The following is a 23,981-nucleotide window of genomic DNA, read 5'->3' as shown; positions in this document are numbered from 1 at the left end:
ATATTCTGAATGACTGTCTAGTCAGACATATCGTTTTGTTACATAACTGAATGTTCTATCCATAACAGAGGAAAAACATGGTTTTAATATATTACAATTATCACCTTTGAGTGAACTTCAAGTGTCATTTAGGTAATTCGACCTGGGCCAATTAAGTGTCATCTTTCTTTAAAAATCAAAATATGGTCATGTTTTATTTTGAGTTGTCCTAAAACGTGTGTTTTTTAACAGATGCCTGGACTGAGTTAGTCCAGCAGCAGTGACTCGTCCTGTCCAGAGGAGCCCTGCAGTCTGCAGTCCTCCACTTGGAACGCGTCCGGAGCAGCCGAGCAGCCGCTCGACAATCATCGGACGCGCTCGGCTGTTTCCGTCAGTTAGCGAGTAGAGGTGATTAGCTCACCACCACAAGCTAATGTCTGTCGGATACCTGATGTCGACCGAATTCGGGTGGATGATAAAAACAGCGTAGGAAAAATGGCGGACGTCGAGGGACAAGGCGTTTGTTCCTCGGTCCCACCGTTGCCTCAACCGTCCTCCCGGAACGGCTCCGGCAGTGGTAGCGTAACACCGGGCACCGGCGGCGGCAGCTGCCAGACGACGACCACCGTCACTTCGGGCCCGCGGTTAGTTCGGATAGTCAAGTCGGACTCGGGCTACGGGTTTAACGTTCGCGGACAAGTGAGTGAAGGAGGACAGCTGCGGAGCATTAACGGGGAACTGTACGCCCCCCTGCAGCATGTCAGCGCCGTCCTCCCCGGGGGAGCCGCCGACAGAGCCGGTATCTCCAAGGGGGACCGAATCCTGGAGGTGTAAGTGACCGCTACTGTTTTAGCTCAACTCTTAAGAAGATTACACCTTTAAGTAATGTGCAGATAACTCGTTCACCGCCAGGATGTCATGTCAATGAAAATGAGTGATCGCGTGAGGTTTTTTATTTTGTGTGTGTTTGGTTCACTATTAACTGTCCAGTTGAAGTCCTGCAGGGCTCAGTGTCCGTTCAACCCGATGAAAGAAGAGTCTGTGTTTGTTACTGAGAGCAGATCCAGGGATCATTAGTAATTCCTGTCACACTGAAATCTATTCCTCTCACCCAAAGCATGCCAAATATTCTCAACTCGTACACATATGTGTGTGTCATCCTGTGTGCAGTATTTCTGCAGGACACACAGCATCCAGCATACCTTGCATTGTTTACATTAGTCCTTTTGGTCCCTATCATCAGCATCACTAAACAAACTAACCTTGTAATCTAACTGGATGCTGGTTGCACTGGGTGGCGGTGTGCCTGCTGCATTCAGGACAGAGGTGGTTGTCCTCACTGGTGTGTTAGTATGCACCCAGATAGCTTGCTGATGTTAGACTCTGTTGCTATGGAGAACACACAGCATCCAGCTCAGCATCAATGCTGGGGCTTCAGTGTGCCTGTGTGCTGAATGAGGTGATGCAGGAAGGGAGAGATGCCTTCAGTTCAGTTCTGATTGGCTTTTTCTCTCTAAAGTTCACTGGTTGATTGGCTGCCTCTGCCACACTGCTTTATTATTTCTGTGAGCAACATATGTACGGATGCATTTTTACTTGATTTTTATTAGTTGACAGGGAGAATGTTGATCAGTTGCCTCAATGTGGCATACTTGTTAAAATCTAAACAGGCCGAACAGAAATCAATCTGCAGCCTAACTCCATTTATAGAGATCGAACATGCATATTAATAAAATATTACCACAAAATATAGAATAATACCTCCTTGGCAATAACAATCAATGCCAATTCATGAGGCTGGGAACCTGTAAAGCTTCCTGCTGGGAAAGTCCCTGTATCAAGCTTGGAGCCAGACACAACAACATGAAATAATGGCTAACAAGTTTCCCCCGTGGAAATCTGTAGATAAATTACAAATAATATAATCACGTCAATTAAGTATGCTTGTGAAACCACAATTGTTGCTGAGAACATCAGTAATGAAATGTTATTTCACAAAGATGCACAAATGCAGTCATATTGAGCCGTGACATGTTAGTATCTGAGAGCTTTTACAGAGTTCCTGCTTGCATTCGAACGTGTGGAAAGTGGGACACACTCAGCTCTGGAAGATGATAACACAGTTGCATTTTTATGTTTCCATGTGTATAATTCTTAATTGTTTACAGAAGAACATTGATTGTATGATTATATCCCAATCCTTACACACTTGTAGTGAAATTAATCTGTGTGTTTGACCTCAGTTCATAGGGTATTTCTGAGAATCTGTGCGTACACAATTAGCTGCAGTGCTATAGTGCGCCCACTATTCTTTTTACAATCAATACTTCTTTGCACATTTACAAACAGCCCCACTCTTCAGGCTTTAATGCAGAATCATCTACACCCCTGAGCAATGTTTTTCAGCATCCTGTTTTGTCGTAAAGGTTATGCATAATGTTTGATACTTACAAACTTTTCTATACCTGTGCAGTATACATAATATCGTGTGTATGCAAAACTCTTAACTCGTGAACTGTATACATAGTAAAACAAACTTAATTACCACCGATGTTACAAAGTCAGAAGAGTGAGTGATGACACAGAAGAGGAAAACAGCCTGTGTAAACTGTTTATCACAATCAGAATTGCTGAGAGTGCCAGTGCAAAGGACACTATATCAGGTGCTTATTATATCATCATAAAGCTGCAGGAGGGAATAAGCTGGCAAAATGCTTTGTCACCATTTTGTGTTGTTCAAGACTTTGCACTTTCTACCACTACACTTGTGAGATTGTTGCATTTGTGTCTCCAATATTACTGTTTGCTAACTGCTGCTTACTTAGTCATCTTTTCTCACCAGGACTAGTTTGAGCTTTGCTGCGTGTGCACGTTCTCTAGGAGCCTCTCCTGATTGCATGTTCATGTGTACCTATCTCGTATCCCCATAGGTATTAAAGTGTGCATCCTCTCGGGCGCTGAGCCCCGTAACAGAATCACTGAAAGTTTAGTTTTAAGTTTTAGAGTGAAGCGCTTTTTTTTATTCTCCTGCCTGAATATCTTTGTAGTATTGAGAGTAAACACACATGCGGCTTTGGATACACTGAGTTCTAAACATCTCCGGGCATCTTTGGATATGACTTTGCGCTTTCTGTGATTAAAACAAGTTATTTCTCAGAATATTACACAGCTAGGATACACAATCCTCCAAAAAGTCTCTCAAGCCCAGTGGTTTTTAAAGCGTTGAAGAATGAGCCTTGTTTGTATAAATAGACAATTAAAAACGTGTTAAGTTAATCTGAGGTGTCTTGTAAGTCTTCCAAAATAGTCTGCAGCTGTTACATTGTTTATTTTGCACTAAATATTTTATTTATTTTAGTATGTGTGTGTGTGTTTAGATTTTCTCCATAAACTCCAGTTTCCTCCCCACAGTTCAAAACCATGTGTTTTAGGTGAAGTGGTGACTAATTTGCCTTGAGGGACCCTGTGTTTGCTTTAATTGGCTCCAGTGCCCTGCAACCCTGAACTGGATAAAACCTTGCAAAAAAATAGTCATCCACCTCACCACCTAAAGCAGAGGCCAGAACAAACACTACCGTTTGAATCGAATCATTAACTTCCTAAATAGTGTCAAGTGATTTTTTTGTTAATTTTTTTAATAAAATGCTACAAATGTGCCCATTCCATCAAATCTATCAGGAAAGATGTTACAAACATGCAATTATGAAGGAAGTTTGTTCCAATTTTAATGAACCGTCTTTAATACACAGTTAAAGACAACAAGAAAGTTGCTCTATTCTTATAACGGCATAAGTTGTACAGTTATAAACAACTGAACCTTTTTCAATACATTTGAGGAGATCAAGTTGTAAATGAAATTCCACCTTCATCCATATCTGTATCTGCGCTACAGGAACGGGGTGAATGTGGAAGGAGCGACACACAAGCAGGTGGTGGATCTGATCCGGGCCGGTGAGAGAGAGCTGGTGCTGGCCGTGCTCTCCGTCCCGCCTCAGGAGGCCGACTGCCTGGATCCCGGAGACGACGGTTCAGCCCAGTCCTGCTATGACTACTCCGACAAACAGGCCGTGCCCATCTCCGTTCCCAGCTACAAGCACACTGAGCTCAACCATGAAAAGTTTGTGGTGAGTGAGTGAGTGAGTGGGTGAGCGAGTGAGCGAGTGAGCGAGTGAGTGCACACTGAAGCTGAAAGGAGGAAGAAAGAAAGAATGAATGAATGAAACAAGCAAAGGCAGTATAAAAACAGTCTCTGTGATGGGACTGGTTACTTTAGCTTTTCGTCTTTTTTCTTTTTTTAATGCCTCACTGTTCTTTTTCTGTTCTTCAGGTGTACAATGTGTACATGGCAGGCAGACAGCTGTGCTCCAAGCGTTACCGGGAGTTTGTCATTCTGCACCAAAACCTGAAGAGGGAGTTTGCCAACTTTACATTTCCCAAACTGCCAGGGAAATGGCCCTTCACTCTGTCGGAGCAGCAGCTGGACGCCCGACGCAGAGGCCTTGAAGAATACCTGGAGAAGGGTGAGGCAGAGGGAGAAGTGCTGTTTTTACAAAGCCTCTGTTTTGTGTCATTCTGCCTTTTGGGTATAAGATTAAACAATAAATCCTGAGGAGAAAGCAGACAGGTAACGCTTTGTACTGTTGACAGCTACGAAGATTTTAACTAATCTTTTGTTGTCTGTCGTCCTGCAGTGTGCTCTGTGCGTGTCATCGGAGAAAGCGACATCATGCAGGAGTTCCTGTCTGAGTCGGATGAGGTAAATAAAATAGAGCAAAACCAAGTAATCTCTCCAACCAACTACATTTCTTCTCACTTCCCAGATATTTTTAGACATTTTTGAGCACATGGCAGATTCATTTTTTTATCCATTTCTGATATTTTTGGTTGTTAACCAGTTTTTACCTTTTTTTAAAGTCAACTCGAGATGCAAACAACTGATAAAAAATGTCAGTTGTTTGCATCTCGAGTTTGTTTTTTTTTTACATTTTTTGTCATTGTTGGCTTAACAGACACTTTTAGTTTTGACACATTTTTTTCACAAGGCATCTCGTAGATGAACTCGTGTTGAACATGAGGATTAGAGACATGGTTACTAAGGCAACATGCTCGCACTCATTTGGCCATAGCAGAGTCCTCACTTAAAAGGTTTGTGTCTATTCCTGCTGCAAGGGTTGTTTTTTTTGTTTTTTTTACCTGATTTGAGTAATCTCAAAATATATTTAAAAAATCAAGTTTTTTTTGGTTTTGTTGTTTTATATTAACAATATAGCTACAGATGTTCTGCGATTCTACGTTTATGAGTAAATCCTGTTTTCATGCCTCAGTTCTGTGATTCCGTCTGTATTTCTACAAGCGAGAAAATATTGGCCTCTGTGTATTTGTCTATGAGATTTGCAAACATTTTATGCATCAGTGGGGGAAAAAAAACAACAACTTTTCATGTGGCGTTTGCCTTTTACAGCCCGTGACTCTGCAGACATTTACTGTTTTAACTACTTTGTCTCCATCCAGAACTATAACGGTGTGTCGGATGTGGAGCTGAGAATAGCCATGCCAGATAAAACTACACTCACTGTCAGAGTTCGTAAAAACTCCACCACAGACCAGGTCTACCAGGTAAAGACACGTCGTCCGCTTTGCTTTCACAATATTTACTAATTATCTTATCTAATGGGCCATTTTATAGTTTTATTCTTTTTGTGATGTTTGTTTATTTAGTTCACTATCATCATCCTATTTGGTCTGGCTTTTATACTGGTTTTATATTGCTTTTGGTATTTTATTAATTGATCCATATTTTGAAAGATTTGATTATGCTATACGTTATGCTCTTGTTGATGTTTATTTTCATTTAATTCTTTATACTATTTCAGGCTGTGGTTATGAAACTAGGAATGGACAGTGTAACAGCCAGCTACTTCGCTCTGTTTGAAGTCATCAACCACACCTTTGGTGAGTAAAAACATGTCACTGAACCAGATTTAGTATATTTACATGTTGGAAATGTCCAAGCACAACTCGGCACAATTAAACGTAGCCAGACCAACATGGCAGATGAGTTTTTGGTTCCAACAGCCATCACTTTCAAACTATTCTAAAACAAAAAGCCTCAGTAGCTCTGCCCTCTCTGATGTTTCTCATTTCGTTTAAAGCAGAGACCTTGTTTTAAAAGTGATGACATTCTGAATGAACATATTGGAGTAACAAGGCTATGTCACATTTTGAAAGAGCTCGATAACGGCATAGAACTCTTGCAGTTGTGGACTTTTTAAAAGCAGAGAGTTTTGAAGTTCGTCTCAATGAACCTGTGTGCAGAATGAATATATAAAAGTGAGGAGGACAATACATGTTTTCAAAATGTATTTTACCGAAAAAAAAGAAAAGAAAAGTAAATGCAGCTCGAAAGAAGACATCAATGTCAATGTAGTCGTGAGGCTAAAGACGGGATTACCAAAGTCTCAGGGTTTCAGTTTGTGAACACTCAGTAGTTACTGAAAATCAGACAAAGATTACTAAAAGATGCTGTTGATGTTTTACCTTCACACAAGGTTGAAGCTAATCCTCTTTCCTTCCTGCCTTTGTTCGTTTCCAACCTTCTTCTTCAGTGCGCAAACTGGCTCCCAATGAGTTCCCCCACAAACTGTATGTACAGAACTATACCTCAGCCATCCCAGGAACCTGCCTCACCCTGCGCAAATGGCTCTTCACCACAGAAGAAGAGATTCTGCTCAATGATAATCAGCTTGCTGTCAACTATTTCTTTCATCAGGTGTGTTTTTTTTTTTTTTTATTATTTTTTCCCCCAAAATGTCTTATGTCAGTATATATGTTTACTAGTGTCTTCTGTCTGAAACTTTCACAGGCTTTGGATGATGTGAAGAAAGGGTTCATCAAAGCTGAGCAGAAGTCCTATCAGCTGCAGAAGTTGGCAGAGCAGAAGAAGATGCCCATGGTCAGTTTGTCACATAACCACAGAACAAATGTCTTCCCCAGAGTGCCGCGCTGCGACTGACACTGACAGCTGCTTATTATAGTACAATGGGTCACTCACCTGTTTGCTCTCCTCACCGTGTGTCATATAACAAACTGCAGAGTGTACAGAGAGGAAGTCGAACAGGCAGGCTGCAGCTTTGATTCCAGTGTCATAAAGGACCATTTCTGCTTGGGGGGCGGGGGGGGTCACAGATGAATGAATGAAACTGTCTCAGGATATGAATACATTTCCTCCCATTTTATTAAAATAAAGCCAACCTTGCAATCTTGCTTTATAGCTTTAAAAAAAAAAACATTGCACCCTGCATCTAAACACCACCTTGCACGTTGTCACTGTCTCCCCCAGTACCTGAGTCTGTTGAGGGGCTGTGAGGGCTACAACGAAATAATATTCCCTCACTGTTCCTGCGACTCCCGACGTAAAGGTCACGTGATCACAGCCATCAGCATTCACCACTTCAAACTGCACGCCTGCACTGAGGAAGGAACACTTGAGGCAAGGCCTACTACTTGTGCGTGTGTGCGTTGTGTTTGTGACAGAGTGCATTAAAGCCTCCATGTCGTTGCAGAACCAGGTGATTGCCTTTGACTGGGGGGAAATGCAGAGGTGGGACACGGACGAAGAGGGCATGGCCTTCTGTTTTGAATATGCACGAGGAGAGAAGAAACCCCGCTGGGTGAAAATTTTCACACCTTATGTAAGTAACACACACCCAATATTACACATTGCTAATACACAAAACTCCTGCAGTCATACAACTAGAACATAAAACATTGTTAGAACCAATGGTTTCCTTCCCTACTGCTGATTTAATTTACATGTAACGTTTGCTACATGTTCAGTTTTACGGGTCTGCTTGTTAATGTTTACATTCTATTTTACACAACCAGCATCCAGACTGATGCCCTGAAACATTCAGAATAGAGTTTTGTCTAAATTATGTGAAATAAAAGAATATATTTTGTCCATTAAATGCTGGGAGACAATTGCATATTGCAGCCTATCTGTTGTCTGCACAGTGAATGTGAAGCTACTCGGGGTGCAGTATAATGTATATTGTCCATCATCGTTCATTCTGTTGTTATATTCCAGCTCCTTTAGAAGAAACTAGTCTAGAACACATCGAGTCTCTCTTGAGAAAACGATCATACTATTACATCTACTCTTATCATGATGATTGACAGATGCAGACATGAGATACAATATACGTATATTTGGAATATGTGTAAAATAAGGACGTTGCTTCTGCTTCCAAGATTGGACACTTTTTTGTATGGTTTTTTTATGCACTTTCAATATTCATATAGGTGGTATTAAAAGGAGAAAAAAATGTGTTTATTTCTGCTACATTTAATAATAAAACTATCACTTATGCTATTAACATAAATCTGTTTGTCTTTGTGTTTGTGATTGGGCAATATTCAGTTTAACTACATGCATGAGTGCTTTGAGAGAGTCTTCTGCGAGCTGAAGTGGAGGAAGGAGGTTCGTGTCTCTTCCTTCTCTACGGTACAATCAACTCATTTTCAAGCCACTTGTTTGTGCTCTTATCTCACTGCCCTCATGTACATCTGTTTTTCAGGTGGAAGAGGAAGCTACAGACGAGGACAATAAGAACTGCAATAAAGATGGTATGTGTGGCAAGGTAAGGCTTTGCCTGCCTCTGTCCAGCCTATGATACAAGAATAGAGAGCCTTTTTTTTGTGATTTTTTTTTTTTTAAGTTAGTACGTCTTGGTCCTGATCGCTGTTTCTCCTGCAGAATATATTCCAGCTGCTGAGGCACAGAAGGGATGGGGGCACCTAGGAAGGGAGATTGTTACCTCTTAAACACAGTACATCCTCATCAGCGACTGAGCTCAGTTTTGGCCTTGACCTAGCCCCCCACACCCAGCAACTCTCAGCTATTAACTCCATGGACTTCATTTACACTCCTTCAACTCCAACACGAGAAGCTACTTCGTACATGCAAAACCAACAAGCATCTGCTGACGGAACACATCCAATAAACACGAGCATCAAACGCTTACAGACTCATGACCCAGAATTCTTGAATCCAGCACATCATAACCGCGCATTGAGCCGAGCTCTGTCGAAAAAGAAACGAGGCCTCGATAGACTGGATCCACGCACGCCCTTTCCTTATTGGCGGGGACCTGAAGTGGACTGTGACATCCAAATGAGGAGGTTCTGAGCCTCTTTTTGAATGCGTCGTACTTGAAACAGGAGTTCTGCGTGTACCGAGAAGGGAAAGGGAAAGCTGGTAGTGCTCACGAAGGGGAACACAGATAGTAGTAATCAGCGGTGCTGCGGGTTGACCACAGGAAGACACTTAGCTTCTCAATTTACGAATTACAGCAGCAGCGTCTCGTGTGTCTCTTTGTGTGCGTGTTTGGAGAGGTACAAACAAGAGGGATGCTCCGAATGTATTCATCTGTTATGCACTACATTTGCATTTACAAGAGACAACTATTATCGTTGTGATTTGGCTGATGAAAGGAAAGAGAAAGCTGTTTTATTTTTATTTTTTCATTTGTCTTTTTTGTTCAATTTTATTTGCATATTTCTCACATTGCAGGAACGTTGTAAACTTTAGTTCAATGTTGCACTTTATCCAACAGTATTAACAATCTCCAGACGTGCAAACGGTAAGCTGAAAGGCAAATAGGGATTGGCATACTGGAATACGCTTGTACTTACTGTCAATTCATTTTCGAGTGGCGGACAACGGTGTGATTATATACTGTGTCAACATATGCAGAACCATGCATTAAACTTGTATGTATTTATTGTGTCATGTGAACACCCCATGCAAGCGTTTCATGCCATCTTGGGGCAGGAGTGACGTCGAGCACCAATCGGACAGAGGGTGTATTCAGGCTGTTTTTATATGCATTACACAGAACAGACAGCAGGGGTCCTTCTCTTCCTTTCCCGCTCTGCCTCGCAGTGATTACTGTGTTCCAGTGAGCCCCCACAGGATTTATAATAGGCCTGTAATTCAAATGGCCTTTTCCATGCAGCACTATTTATCTCTGTAGCTAGTACTTTGCTGCTCCGGTAAACCTCTGATGCACTGCATGTTCAAGTTAAGCGAGGATCTGTAAACAAAAGGGATTTTTTTTTTTCTTTCCACTCCTCAAAGATATGATCGCTAAAGGCTTCCCAGCAACTGATTGCATAACGTAATGAAATAAATTAAACATAGTTCAGCGTCCTCTCTAATTGAGCTCATTCAATGTTGATGATGTCCATGATGAATGCAATGATAAGAGCCATGTAATAATGTATAAACTGATTATCTGGTGGAGCAATACTTGTGCCAGCATGATAATTCACAAATATGTAATTACAGGTTATTGCATCGTTGAATTGGTACACTCAGATTTAAAATTCTTTTGGAAAATATCCTGCAAATCCCTAGTATTGCAGTAATTCTGATCATCATAAGAAGATTAGGTGAAGTCACTTCAGATATTCAAACTGCTTTAAAAAAAACAACAATATACTTTTGAAATCAATTGCAAGCCTTTTGCCCATTAACAATACATATTAAGACGTTAAATTCATGAGAAGCAAATATATTATTATATAATAGTCAGCCATTGCACTGATTCAGCAGGTTATGGTGCTTTCTCAAATCTAGAACTGATTATATAGATTTAAATTAGTGACTCTTACCAAGAGTGCGTGTTATAATCATGGTGCTGTTCGCGGAAGCTATTTTTGGTGATTAATGAGTTTCAGCAGGTCTCTGAGGGTGTGTAGACCAGGTTTAATTGAAAGTGTTGAGCTTTGAATTGATGCTGGATGTGCAACCCTGAAGAGCGCTCTAATTTGCCAGGATCCCGTCTGTTTACTGAACCATGTCTGATGCAGCCGATTGTCTGATCTTAAATCTGCTCTCTTTAACTCTTCCACCTCTCTATCTCTCGGCCTCTCATTCTCATTCTTACTAAAGTTTTGTCACATACATTATTTAATTCAGTAAGATGTTAAATTCAGCTGATACGGTATGGATTTTCAAGAGCTTGAGAAGAAGATAAGAGTTTGTCAACTTGTAGACCCTTTGACATGCTGAAATGTGAAACTGAAGAGTGTTTGGTTACATCGCTTACTGTAATAAATTGTAACATATTCTTTTAAATAAACTGATTTATTGATGCAAGGTTAGTTCCTTGTTTTCTTTCTCTGTAACTGTATGGAACAGTAGGTGGAAACTGAAAGTCAAGCACTGCTCCAAATCATAAATTTGCACACAATCCCCCCCCACTGTGTGCAGAATCAGATTTATTCTGTAAAGTTTATATTACACTCCTGCTCCCACTCCATCTCTGTACACACACCTGTTTTCTTTCTGCCTCTGTCCTCATTACTTTAGTCTTCTCTCCCCAACTCCAGCTTCTTTTTAATGAGGTCTGGGAGACAATTACCCGACAGGCAGCAAAGTGCCCGTTGCATATCGACCAGCATCGAACGCATGCAGCCAGTAATTAATAGCTATTGACTGCTGCTGGTGTGGGATATTATCTCGGAACATCTGAATTTTGAGAAGCTAACATGTCTTAACAGCGGAGCGGTCCTGAGAGATGTCGTTAAAGTGATCATGCTCAAGTGCAGATCAGCGTTTCATCATATCGTTGTAGAGTCAAGTAGAAGTTCTCTTACAGTGCTGAACGTAGCGACGTCCACCCCCTTAGTGGAAAAAATAAATTGCAAAGTTTTCCAATCCAGAGACCCAGCATCAAGAGCACTGCACAAGAAATATGAGGAGCTCCAGGTGGCCTTACACATATTCAAGCTGGAAAAGCTGCCACTGAACCGGTGATGGAGCGGCAGATAAACAGAAGTCTCCAGGAGGAGATTGACAGCATTAGAGCCTCGCACCGAGAGCTCGGCTCCAAGGCAGCAGAATGAAACCCTGCAGTCTGAGCTTGACAAACAGATCAAGTGCCATGCTGATGGGATGTCCAAAGACCTGGAGATCATCAGCCTTCTCGAGTTGGCTGAGGGGAAAACCTACAGAGAAGGACCACATGGATTTCCAGAGAGAGGTCAAGAGGTCGGCAATCCAGCTGGACAAGAAAATGTCCCTCAAACCTCGAGCTCTCTGCTGAGATCCATGAGAGAGACGAGTGCTGGTCTGGCGGAAAGTGCAGTTTCACTCCACGATCAGTCAACTTAAAGTGAAAAAATTCTGAACCTTTCTCCTTCCACACAACCAGTTTCAGCTCTTTTAAAAAAAAAAAAAAGGTAAGGCCGGCATTATGATGTAGTGGTTTGCACTGTGGCCTCACAGGAATGCCTTTCTTTCTGTGTGGAGTTCGTATGTTCTCCCCCATGTTTGGTGTGTTCCCTCCAGGTGCTCTGGCTTCCTCCCACATGCCCAAACTCTATGAGTCGAGCCTACTTCCCCTCCAGGTGTGAATGTGTGGGTTCAGAGCTTTGAAAATATAAGAATTGGATTAAAACCATTTCAACAAATAGCATCAAAAAATCAGTTTTACATTTATTTCTGTGTTTTTGTCTTTCAGATAAATGTGCTCAGTCCACACACGACTTTTCTACACGATATAACTGTTTTCAGCAAAAGGATGGAAATGTTATAAAAATGATCTTTGTAGAGTCAAATAGAACAAAGGATCCCTCTGTTATAAATACAATGCACTATTGTACAATTTCCTAGCTTCCACTGTATATAACAAAAAAGAAATAATAAATCCTTTAATAAAAGAAGCCATACTGTAGTAGACTTACAGAAAGTGAACCTTTACTGAGTGTTTTCTGCATTTGATTAAAGTGTATTGGACTCGAAGCATATGGTTGTAGGATCAATGTGACGCTAAACTGAAGGAATCTCTTCCAAACATTAGATGTTTTTCACTGTTAATAAATGCTTGGCAATGTTTCATCTCTAAAATGAACAGTAAAGCCATTAAACATTATAGATACACTCTTTCTTTGATGTGTCTGTCCACATGAGCAAACACATTGCAGGACTGTCAGTTTGTGGGATGAGAGAAGCAACTTGAGAATCCATGAGGTTACAGCATTAGGTCTGCAACAGGGTCCCTGCTTTGCCTCTCGATGTGAGTGGGGCTGTTTCCCCCTCTCGTCGTGTCTGTGGTTTTGTGCGTGTGTGTGCAGATTTGTGCGACAACTGCAGCCACAGATTGCAGTTTGCCCCCTTGATAACAAAGACACGTTTCCTGCATCTCCCACCCTCTCCTGATCACTGCATTGTGCTCCTCTGCTCAATGTGGCTCCTCATCCTCAGAACAAACAGCACAGCATGAGCAGTCGGCCCACAGAGCAGGTGGATGACTGAGTCGATGGAGGAGTATGTTAGATTTATTACTTGAGCTTTATTGCATCTCTCAGCAGCTGCACCAGTAGTACTGAAAAAAAAAAGAGTTTACTAGGCCATTGAGATGCACAGTGAATTTCTTCAATCACCGCTTCCCTTCTGGCATATATTGTACTTACCCCCCCTCTCCAAAAAAAGGCAAATTAATAGCCCTGGGGTTATAAAGGTATTAATCCAGCTGTGCCAAGACAGCAATTAGCCAGATTCCACCATCATAACGTGTTTGTATTATTTCATAGTCAATCATTTTAAATAGGAGTGTTTGCCAAGATCTGTCACATAAGTTTAGATGAGGACACCCTCCTCCGCTCTGAATATATATCCAGTCACCCATAAATGCTGGTCTAAGTACAGTTTAGCAGGAGCAGCTGCATCGGGGAGGAGGAAGAAGGAGTTGCAGTCCTCCTCTTCTCCCCCTGTTTCCTCTCCCTCTCTCATTAATGAGCAATCAGTTAAAAACTTTATTGGTCCCGATGTGCTTTGTCAGCTCATTTTCTGCTCCCTCTACTGTTTCTCTTAAACCATGCACGTCACTTCATTGCTGCTCTTCAGTCTTTTATCCCTCACGTTTCTTTTGGGGGGGGGAGGGTTGGTTCTTGTCCTCATACAAGCCCCTTGCTTCCATTTTATTCTGTTCATTTGGCCCTCCTCATTGTTGTGGTTCATTACTTCCATCCTTCCTCTTCCTCTCTAGCTCTTTTTCTGCTCCATCTACCCCGCTGTCCTCTGCCTCTGTCCTTTGTCAAACTTTAGCCAGGCAGGGGCAAGTCAGGAAATGTTCAAGCATGTGTTCAGAATACAAAAGGGGAGACCATTTATTTCACAATATTTACAGCTCACACTGTCACGGCCAATTGGGATTTGAATGCCCAACACTTTTACAAAGCATATGTCATGTTTCACATTCAGCCACAGTCATTGGGATTGTAATTTCCTGGATATGAATGCATGTGCAGAAATTATTGGTGGATGAGTGGAAATGTTTGTATGATGAAAAAGCCTTTTGAAAGCTTTAATATCTGCACCGTAAAACTGACCATCTGAATGAAAAGTGGATCTTTTTTCAGTTAGACAGACATATCTGGATATTCACTGGCGTGTCCCATAGATACCAATTAACATTTCTCACTGAATACAGTTTTATAAAAGATAAATTGCAGAGTTCTGTATGTTCGATGTCTTTCTCCGCCATATATTACTGTGTTCTCTGCTATTTATCAAGCAATGTAGCAGGGGTCTCCATCCAACTTCAAACTGAGACCTACTTCAAGGGTACCAAGTATTACAGTGAACTTCAAATTTCCTACATAATCCATTTCAAATCATGTTGTTTTTACTGACCACTAATTTTTAATAAGGGTCAGTGGCCACTAGGTGACCACGAGTACTGCATTGGCTGCCCGTGAACTAATTAACTGAAATTAATACCTGCTGCCATTAACCATTAGAAGAAAAGCATGATTTTCTTACAAGCATATTATGCTCCAGAAAAAGAATCAAAATAAGTTTAGGTTATCCTGTTAAATGATAATTAAAAATAAATAAACTCAATTAAACTGAATTAATTGAAACTCCTGCAGCACACAGAGAGATAGAGAGGAAAAACTGGCAAAGTGGAACGTTTTATCTGATTAGCAGCAAAACCCTGAACTTGTGAATTGTTTAAAAAAAACAAAAAAAAACCTCTTGAGTAGAAAAGTTCAATCTTTTCACATGCAGCACATAACTGTTTTTAAATGAGCATCTCCTTGTGGTGTGACTCAGCAGGTGTAATAATTCTTTTACAAATTTAGTGGTTAGGGTTTGGAGTTCTTATTCAGAAATACACCATAAGGAACTACAGTATATGTAACTTTTTTAATTCAATCAAAATGAATAAAACTTGAAATGATAAATAGAAGGAGACATAACAGTTATTTTTGGTGTTTTCTTTCTGGTGTTGCGATGTGCTGTATACCTACCAAATACCAATTTAACTACGCACCACAAAATGATGCACTGACTCACTCAAAAAAGTAGCAGGAGAATATGTGACACAATGTCAGCTGAAGACATAACTACATTGCAGCCCAATGTACTGAGTGCAACTTCAAAGCCGTATTTAAATAGTGAAACAAAGACATAATGATTTGTTTCACCATTAAATAGTGAAACAAACCATTGCAAATGTACAATCGGGAGTTTGATCATGTAATCTATATGTGGAAACGAATGAGTCTGAATGCTGCTGACCTTCTAAAGTCCATTCAATGTTCCACCATTCAGTTCAGGCCACAAAGGAAATGTTTGCAATTTTTATATTCCAGTCACTGACAACATTTGTGCTTCCAACAAGTTCTCATTTGTCCCTTTAATGCCCTCCACACTCTCAGATCCCTCAGAGGAAGTCTTTTGATAGTGCTTCTCCAAAGTTGGGCGCAGCCATGAGGATAGCAATGGTACAGATGATGTTGAAAACACTGAATCCAACCAGGCAGAGGCGGTCGATGACAGCTGCAGCAAACTGCCACTGCTCCGCCAAACTCAGCTGCCGGTCCTGCTCACGAACGCGTTCAACTAAGAACTGCACCTCCACCAAAAGGGCCTGCAGCTGGTTATCCACTGCTACAGATCGAATCATCCCACTGTGGGACGTGAGCGTGGCCATCGATCTCCCTGCTCCCACCTCCAAGACACACGGTCCAGCTGTTGTGGTTGAGGATTCTGGATCTGAACCGACTGGAGGTTCTGGTGAGGAGCTCCTAAACTTGGAAGTTGGAAGATGGTGATGTACTGGCGTATCTCCAACTGGTGCTCCACCTGCTGCTGCTCCCTCTACTTCTCCTCCACCGAGTTCACTGTTACTCCTCCCTTGACTGGTGGTTCCGCTCCTCTGGACTGGATCCAGTTCTGCAGTGGTCTGGAAGGTATGGAAGGCCATGTAAGGCAGATGGCCATTTGGCTGGGGAAGTGGATTGGGGCTTGGATCTCTGTGGCTTTGGCTCGGGAGGATCACGGCGTGGGAGTTGGGCCGGTAGGGCAGCGGGTGGCAGAGAGGGTGATTGAGCTGTACCAGGCTGGCCTGCAGGGAGTTGAGGCTCTGCGGGAGGATGGAGGGCACTGGGGTGGGAATGGTGGTGGTCGTAGTGGTGGTAGTAGGAGAGGACAGGGTCTTACTCTGAGTGTCCGCCTGGTTGTTTGAAAGAATAGGTTCTGCTCCTTCGCCCGGGCGCTTCATCCGCAGAAACCAAGGAACCCACTGCAGCAGAACCAAGTTCACCTGAGAGTCATCAACACGAATCATTAAATCTCAAGAGATGAAGTCAGAATTAAAAACAAAATCAACACATGCTGCTACAAGCACAAACAACTATTAATAAAAACTGTTTTCTAAGCTACTATTGAGCCTACACGACAGTGTAGTATTCAGCCCTCTTGTACCACAGCATGAGTATCCCCTGTTTAGGTTTTCATGTTCCCGTTGTGTGTCAGGGTTTGTCCCATGGTGGTTGGATTGGTTCCAGCTTTCCATCTCACCATATATAAGATAAAAGCAGCACAGAAGCATTATCACTGTGACTAACCCAGCGGGGTATGTGTGCGTCATTGGGGTTGTGGTGATGAAACTGAAGGACGATGACTGTTGCAACCACGGACATCCCAACGATCACCATGGTGCTGGCAAAGTATTGACCTGAGACACACATGAGACTGTACTGAGTATTTCATTTTTGTGAACAATGTGAGTAATGGAAAAAGCCATTAGCACCCTCGTACAAAAATGCATGCACATACACTGAAGACAAACAACAACTGACCAATCAGAGGCACCGAATCTGAAGTGGCGGGCATAATCTCTGCAACCATGAGCATGAAGACAGTCAGAGAGAGCAGCACCGTGATGCCTGGAGGCAGACACAAGACACCGGGGATTAGTATGTTCCATAGAATAAAAAATAATATTCTCAAAGGGAAGAAAGTACATGAGTACACTGACGAGCGCTGTATATTTGGTATGCTGCACTTGACTTCTCGCCACCATCGTCTGTCTTTTTGACACTCCGAGGAAAACTTCGATTTACTTTTTCTCATCTTTCCTCTTGCCTTTTTGTGTTTTTGTCTCAGCCCTCCTGACACTACGAGAGCTCTGACTGAAAGTTTTTCAGCGCAGTTAACAAAGAAAAATTGTTAGAGAAGCACTGAAAGCAAATAAGTCAATGAGTAGGCGACTCTACTGTTAAAATTGCATATTTTAGCTCCCAAACAGATGCACCTCTTGTTTTTTTCCTTGTCTCATTGTTACACCATCCTTCAACCCTGTTTTTTTTTCTATCCTGTTATTATTCCTCACCAAGGCTGATTTTCTCCCCCGAGTTGGCAGGGAGTAGGAAGACCAGGAGGGTCATGGAGGAGAGGAGCACGCAGGGGATGAGGAGGTTGAGGGCGTAGAAAAGGGTTCTTCTTCGCAATGTCACCACAAATGTGACATCCAGGTAGGGCTCTGCACAGCAGTCATAGAATACCTCATGACGACCTCCAGGAACCTCTAATAAAAAAGACAGAGACATGCAGCAAAATATATGGCACTCTTTTATTGTCCCCAAGAGAAAAAGATTTTTTCCCGTCCTGTTGTATTGACATAGAATGAATTACAATGAACCATTTACCAAAGAGAAATTCAATATGTTCATATTAATCAAACATATTTCTGATATGCAAATTTAAAAAAACGCTTCAGTTTATTTGAGTGTAGAAAGAAGAATACTCACTGAATTAAAACAAAAAGAGACCAAGGCCTTTGGTTTGCAGAGGTTATGGCGTTGGGGATTAAGCTTTTGCTGTGAAAAACTCTTGCCTCATAGCAACAATTTTAGCAGTTCAGGTTTATGTCGGGATTGATTGTCTTTCTCTGTGGAATTTGCATGTTCTCCCTGTATATAAGTGAGTTCTGGTTTGCTCCCAGAATCCGAAAACAAGCACATGAGGTTATTTGGTGACTTCAAATTGCCTGTGGGAGTGAATGTGACTCCCAACCCGCCGTTGCCCATTGTCCGTTTTTATCAGCCGTGGCACGCGGCAAACCTGAGCTGGATAAAGTATTTTGAGGTGCAAGTATTGAGCACTTCAGCATGAATACGGAGAGGAAAAACACACATCTACAATCCAGGACTCAATTTGCAGCATATTTTCGAACAACCACCGAAAGAAATAAATAATATTGCTGTGAAATTAGAAGCATTAGGGAAGTCAGGCATAGCACCAAAATCAATAAAAAGTGGTATTGAATCGACATGAAAGAGACTGTAGAAAGAATGAATAGACTTCAGTTTCTCCCTGAATCACTAAACTTATTTTCCAGTTGCGTTGCGCCTACATGTACCATATCATATTGCATTTATTGTAAATATGAAACATAAACGCATCAGAGCCAATCTTGACCTCTATAACATTCTGGTGCAATGCCGCAGTAATGTAGGCATTGTTACTAAGCAACACAATCTGTTATCCTGTGTTTTGAGAGATGAACCTACCCAGTAGGTCCCACTCTCCATTTGTCATATACCCTGACACATCTGCCTCCTTCATCTGGAGGTCCAGCAACAGGCCATCAAATGTCCACGAACCAAACTTCAGCTCACAGCGCTGGATATCAAATGGAAACCATCTCACATCCACATTACATGTGCTGACAAATATTCCTTAAAAACACAGAAAGCACAGAGGCGATGGTTTACATTTGGAGAAAAAGGAAATATCAGAACTGCATGAAATAAACCTCATATTTATTGGAAGTAGTGGGGGGGCGGGGGTGTAATTAAAATTATAGTCTATGAAAATAAACAATGAAAGAGGAAAATGTCTAATTGTTGTCTAATTCAATAATTCACTGGGGGCAGCATAGCTAATTCACCATGCATGTGGAAATAAAAGGCATTTGAGATTCTGGTTAGTAAAACTTACCTGGTGGTAGATACTCACAGAAGCCGCTGGAGTTGACCAGTACATTGGTCTTAAAAGTGGCATCAAACTTATCGTGAGCGCTAAAGGAGTGAGAAAAACAAAGGGTCAGAAACAAAAAGCATTGCTGGCTGTGTACATGTGTGTTTGTGTTCGTCACACACCTGTTGTAAAGCAATATATCAGGTGTCCAGACCTGTTCTGGTGTAAAACGGAGATTTTTAACCCCAGGGTACTCGGACTGGTTCCACTGGAGATAGTGGTCATACCACTGCTGAGAGACACACGAAAAAAAAAGCCCAACATAAAGATACATGATGTTCTTTTACTCGTGTTAATTTGGTTTGGTGAGCTTCTGTCTGCTACATCAGTCCATCCATCTTCTATCTTCTATTTACAATCTCAATCCTCCAACTGTTGTTGGACTGTTGGAGGAGACTGGCGAAGCCCGAGAGAGCCCTCACACCCACAGGAGAAACATGCAATCTCCTTACAAAAAGGCTAATCTGCAGCACTGTGGAACTCATATCGGCTGATATTTTTTACATCCTGTTCTTGCATGTCCCCAACTTCCCCTTTTCCCTCTTGCCGGGGACTTTTTCAAAGAACTCTTTATTCAGTGCTGAATATGATAATAGGGAATAACAGAGAATTGACCCAGTTTCATCTACTTCTCATGATAGTTTGGTGCAAAAAGAATGTACAAATATTTTCTCTTCATGTTATAGCTGTACAGATACTACTCTACTCATAATCAATAACATGTATCAGCATATTAGTGAATGACTTAATCTCAAAATGGATTGGTTAGTTAGTCTCATAGTGCTGGTTGGTGTAGAATGGTTTGTAACAAGGGATTTTTTTCACACCACAGTTTGTTTGTTGTTCTTGCAGGAATTATGGACTCATCATCTAGCAGGTGTTGTTGTTGATCCATCCTGTTATAAGACCAGCCATAAACTGGAGTGGAGAGTGTGTTGTTGCAGGTTATGCTGATTGAGATTTGATAAGAAATTTATGCTGAAGATGGAACATCCGGAAAATCCTGAAGACACTGGAGTCAAGGCAGGTGGATGTGACCAAAGAGTTGAAATTTACCGAATAATCGGACAGCGTTGAAATCAGTACGGGGTGAAAAGGGGAAAGGGAGGTGCTTTCCAACCCTTCCTTTGAAGAAATAGTATATAAGACCATGGATTTTACACCGTTGTCAGTCTGCTCTCAGGACAATAACCTCAATTGTAGCAGATCCTGCTATTCTCCTGTGTGTTATTGAGTAAAGCTGCAATGAACTGGAGGCACAACTCCCACTGAATTAACGGATATGGCGTTATTAACATGATCTCTCATACTCACCATACTCAGCCAGGCATTTGTGGTGAGGATCTGGTTCTTTTCATCCTTGCATGGCATTAAAACAAAAAAGTAATAATTTATTGATTTGTAGGATTTGGTCAAATCGCCCATAAAATTATGCACATTTTAATAGTAACTTAATGCGTGTGTTCTCAATATAAACTAGGAGTTTCACAGCATGAGTGGTCCAAATATAAAACAACCTCCATTAATCAGTTTTCTGAAACTGTTTCCTCCGTGTTTGGCTTGGAGATAGCCAGAGATAATCTAAGTTTATCATAATATCTAAGTATCCAGAACAATAACCATCGGGAACTTGCAAACTCTGTGTAGAATGACTCAAACCCAGAAATAAATCTAACTCTTCTCTCTGTGAACCCAGAGTGCTCACCACTACATCACCAGGTCGCTCAACAGGGCTTTAGTAATCGAAATAAATATGATGAAATGTCTCAATGTAGAAACTTTTTCATGTGAGGGAGGTTTTTTTTTCTCCTTTTGGAGTCCATACACTGCAAGACAAGAATAAAAAAAACTAGCAAAGACTACATTTGGATAACAATCACTGGTTTTGACATTACTTTGACATTACTTTTACAACTAAAATCTGCTCATCCTCAAAGCAAACCATCAAGTATGACATGACAGAAATATGTTATCTTGCTTGTAACATAACAAGTCTGAGAATAAAGACTAACTTTCAAGACACTTTCATACGATTCATGATTTTTTGTGATTTGCATTTTTTCTATTTTTTTTTCAAAGTGTACAATTGAGGGATTTGTGCATGCCATGCATACCACATCCATGACCTGGATCAGTGTGAAGGAGAACTGAACGGTGAGAGTCTGGGAATCATTGGCCACCGGCCTCTCCATGGGATTGTAGTCTCTCAGCAGCTCCCTGAGCAGAAAGCGCTGGTGAGGACCCTGCACTGACACTGAAGAAGAGATGAAGGAGAGTTTAATGGAGGGTAGAAAAGAGGCCAAAAAATTGGGCGGGGGGGGGGGGGGGGGGGGGGGGGGTCCAAATGACAAGTGGAGGAGCAAAAAGTGGCACATAGAAAGAAAGCTGTGTCATGAAAGATGAGCTGAAAGCACTTTGGGAAAATGGTGTGATTACAATGAAAGAGTTTCAAAAGGAGTTTGTGTGTAAATTGCAGAAAGGAAAAAAAAAAAGGTTTAACAGTGACAGGAGAAAGCAGGCATGCTCATATCAACGATGAATGAGTGGACTTATAATTGTATGGAGAAGGATTATGTTTGTATGAAGACTGTGCGGACGACAGCGGGTAAGAAAACATAAGGAAAATCTACGAGACGGAAGGAAAAAGAAGTGGAAAGCAGGAAGAAGGATCCCTGCTCCTCCTAATCAATTACGTCTGTGATTGATCACCAGGAGACAGCCGGAGCCTTTCCACCACTGTAAAGATGTCAGGTTCATTCCATGCTGGAAATTGTGAGGCCATTAAACACTGAAACACCCCAGACAGACACACACAGCACTCACAACGATGAGAACAGGCAACTTTCTCCCTTCACCTTATATCTCCACCAAGAGCTTCAAATCATCCTTGATTCATTCTTCACAAGGCAATCCCTCGGTTTGGCCAGAGCAAGACAGACCTCCCATAATGACTCCTTTGGTAGGAGCAGGAAATATTCACGTACATGAGCTATTGTAATGTGAGCTTCAGTGACGACGTTTATCCCCCAACCTTCTATTTATTCATGTTTAAACAGATGAAGTTCAATTCAAAGATCCCAATTATTTTTATTTGGGATGACATATGCAAAAGGTATTCATGCATGAATATTTATAGGTTCATTAAACAAAATATTCATCTCAAGGATGCAGCAACACGGGTTAAAACTTCATTGTCATTTAAACTGGATAAAACACATGAAATGAACTTGTTCAAATGTTTTGAGGTTCAGTGCTGCAAAAGGGCGTAATGGTTAGTGCTCTTACCCCACAGTAAGAACACAGCCACTCTGGTTTCCACCCACAGACCAGAAACATGCGTATGAGGCTGTGTGAATGTGTCTAACTGTTTCTCTGGGTTTGTCCTGTGATGGACTGTCGACCTGTCCAGGGCCTTTGTCCATAGTGGGCTCCTGCACCCTATGACCCTTCGATTGGATGGATGGATGGATGGATGGATGGATGGATGGATGGATGGATGGATGGATGGATGGATGGATGGATGGATGGATGGGTTAACAAAACGTTTTTTAAATGAAACGGTGTAACCACATTATTACCAGCTATGAATTGCATTCACTCTTTAATAGATGTTACAGAACCAAATGTATTTTAGGGACTATATATCACTGCAGCAGGTGCAGCACGGACTTAGATTCTCATATTTTGCGATAGAAGTGCGCCGTTACAATTTGACCATCTGGTAGATTCTCACAATGATCAAAGGTGTCCAGTCCTGAACTAGACCTTCAATAAAAATCAACAGGACCTCACAGATGGTTTGCCCATAATTCAAATTAATAGTCTCTTGATGTCCATCCAGCCTTTATACTAACTATCTATCTATCTATCTATCTATCTATCTATCTATCTATCTATCTATCTATCTATCTATCTATCTATCTATCTATCTATCTATCTATTGTACTTTTGGATCTTTTCATGCAGTACTAAACTCTAAAATGTGCAGCCCAGTTTTAATATGCAGTAAAAATGAATACACATCACATCACAGTGCTGCTGGCTCATCATGAAATTGGATCAATTTTTTATTTTTTATTTTTTGTCTATGTGGCTGGCACACTAACGGACACTGTCTGTGCCTGAAGTCAGCAGCTGTGTGCACAGTGAAAACAGACATCCTGACATGCAACAGCACAGCACATGTGAGAAAAACACAGACCAGTTCGAGTGCGGTCTGACTGAACGCAGCAGTAGAAAGTCACTCACCTCGGAGCAGAGTCGCAAGAATCAACAGCCAGAGAGCCACGGCTCGCCTCATGCTGCATCCCTCTGTAGGAGCAGAGAAAGGAAGATGAGGGCGGGTGAGATGCATAAAAACAGAAGCGTGTGGAGACGGAAAGGCGGCAGAAAATAAGTGGAGGAGGGTGGAGGGAGCTTGGTACAGAGAGGAGGGGGGGGGGGGGGGGGGAGGGGGAGGGAGAGGTATACCCCGACGTGCGCTCAAACTGCCTCCATACTCTGCTCCTGGTCCTGCAGTTTTCTGTCAGTGCCTGCAGCTCATCCTCAGTCATGAAGGACTCATGCATTGGCATTTGTAAGTGATCATGGACCTAAAAAGGAGCTGCACATCTCTCAACCACTTTATATTTTGCATATTTGAGTCCAGCCAAGTATTATTTTT

General features: G+C 41.7%; 2 protein-coding genes across 4 annotated transcripts; one reads left to right on the top strand and one right to left on the bottom strand.

Annotated features, from left to right (window-relative positions):
• The first annotated feature begins 275 nt into the window (after positions 1-275).
• On the top strand, positions 276-11,144 carry snx27b (sorting nexin 27b). Of its 3 annotated transcripts, none has more exons than XM_080472577.1 (13): positions 276-809; positions 3,872-4,103; positions 4,307-4,499; positions 4,671-4,735; positions 5,491-5,595; positions 5,853-5,931; positions 6,585-6,748; positions 6,842-6,931; positions 7,319-7,468; positions 7,542-7,670; positions 8,399-8,458; positions 8,556-8,604; positions 8,735-11,144. In XM_080472577.1, exons 1-13 carry the CDS (start codon positions 475-477, stop codon positions 8,800-8,802), a joined length of 1,719 nt encoding a protein of 572 aa, XP_080328703.1. In that variant the 5' UTR covers positions 276-474; the 3' UTR covers positions 8,803-11,144. The 3 variants fall into 3 exon arrangements, with proteins under 3 accessions (XP_080328703.1, XP_080328704.1, XP_080328705.1); XM_080472578.1 differs by having other exon boundaries at positions 304-809; positions 8,556-8,618; positions 8,735-8,998; XM_080472579.1 differs by having other exon boundaries at positions 388-623.
• A 2,987-nt stretch (positions 11,145-14,131) lies between these two features.
• On the bottom strand, positions 14,132-23,618 carry LOC308114271 (neuronal acetylcholine receptor subunit alpha-7-like; the record flags this gene model as incomplete). Its single annotated transcript, XM_080471008.1, has 10 exons — positions 14,132-16,598; positions 16,903-17,012; positions 17,137-17,223; positions 17,670-17,864; positions 18,850-19,017; positions 19,280-19,359; positions 19,441-19,550; positions 20,633-20,677; positions 21,433-21,572; positions 23,567-23,618. 10 exons carry the CDS (start codon positions 23,616-23,618, stop codon positions 15,717-15,719), a joined length of 1,869 nt encoding a protein of 622 aa, XP_080327134.1. The 3' UTR covers positions 14,132-15,716.
• Between the last annotated feature and the right edge of the window lie 363 nt (positions 23,619-23,981).

This window comes from Lipophrys pholis, assembly GCF_963383615.2.
Source record: "Lipophrys pholis genome assembly, chromosome: 9".
Taxonomy (NCBI): Eukaryota; Metazoa; Chordata; class Actinopteri; order Blenniiformes; family Blenniidae; genus Lipophrys; species Lipophrys pholis.
This window is presented reverse-complemented; position numbering and strand designations above follow the sequence as displayed.

What these genes read in the sequence shown, in the direction of transcription:
- snx27b (XM_080472577.1), top strand. Translation starts at nt 475, where the DNA reads ATGGCGGACGTCGAGGGACAAGGCGTTTGTTCCTCGGTCCCACCGTTG. An exon ending in GGGGACCGAATCCTGGAGGT is followed by an intron (nt 810 to 3,871) that starts GTAAGTGACCGC and finishes TCTGCGCTACAG; the next exon opens with GAACGGGGTGAATGTGGAAG. An exon ending in AGCTGAAGTGGAGGAAGGAG is followed by an intron (nt 8,459 to 8,555) that starts GTTCGTGTCTCT and finishes TCTGTTTTTCAG; the next exon opens with GTGGAAGAGGAAGCTACAGA.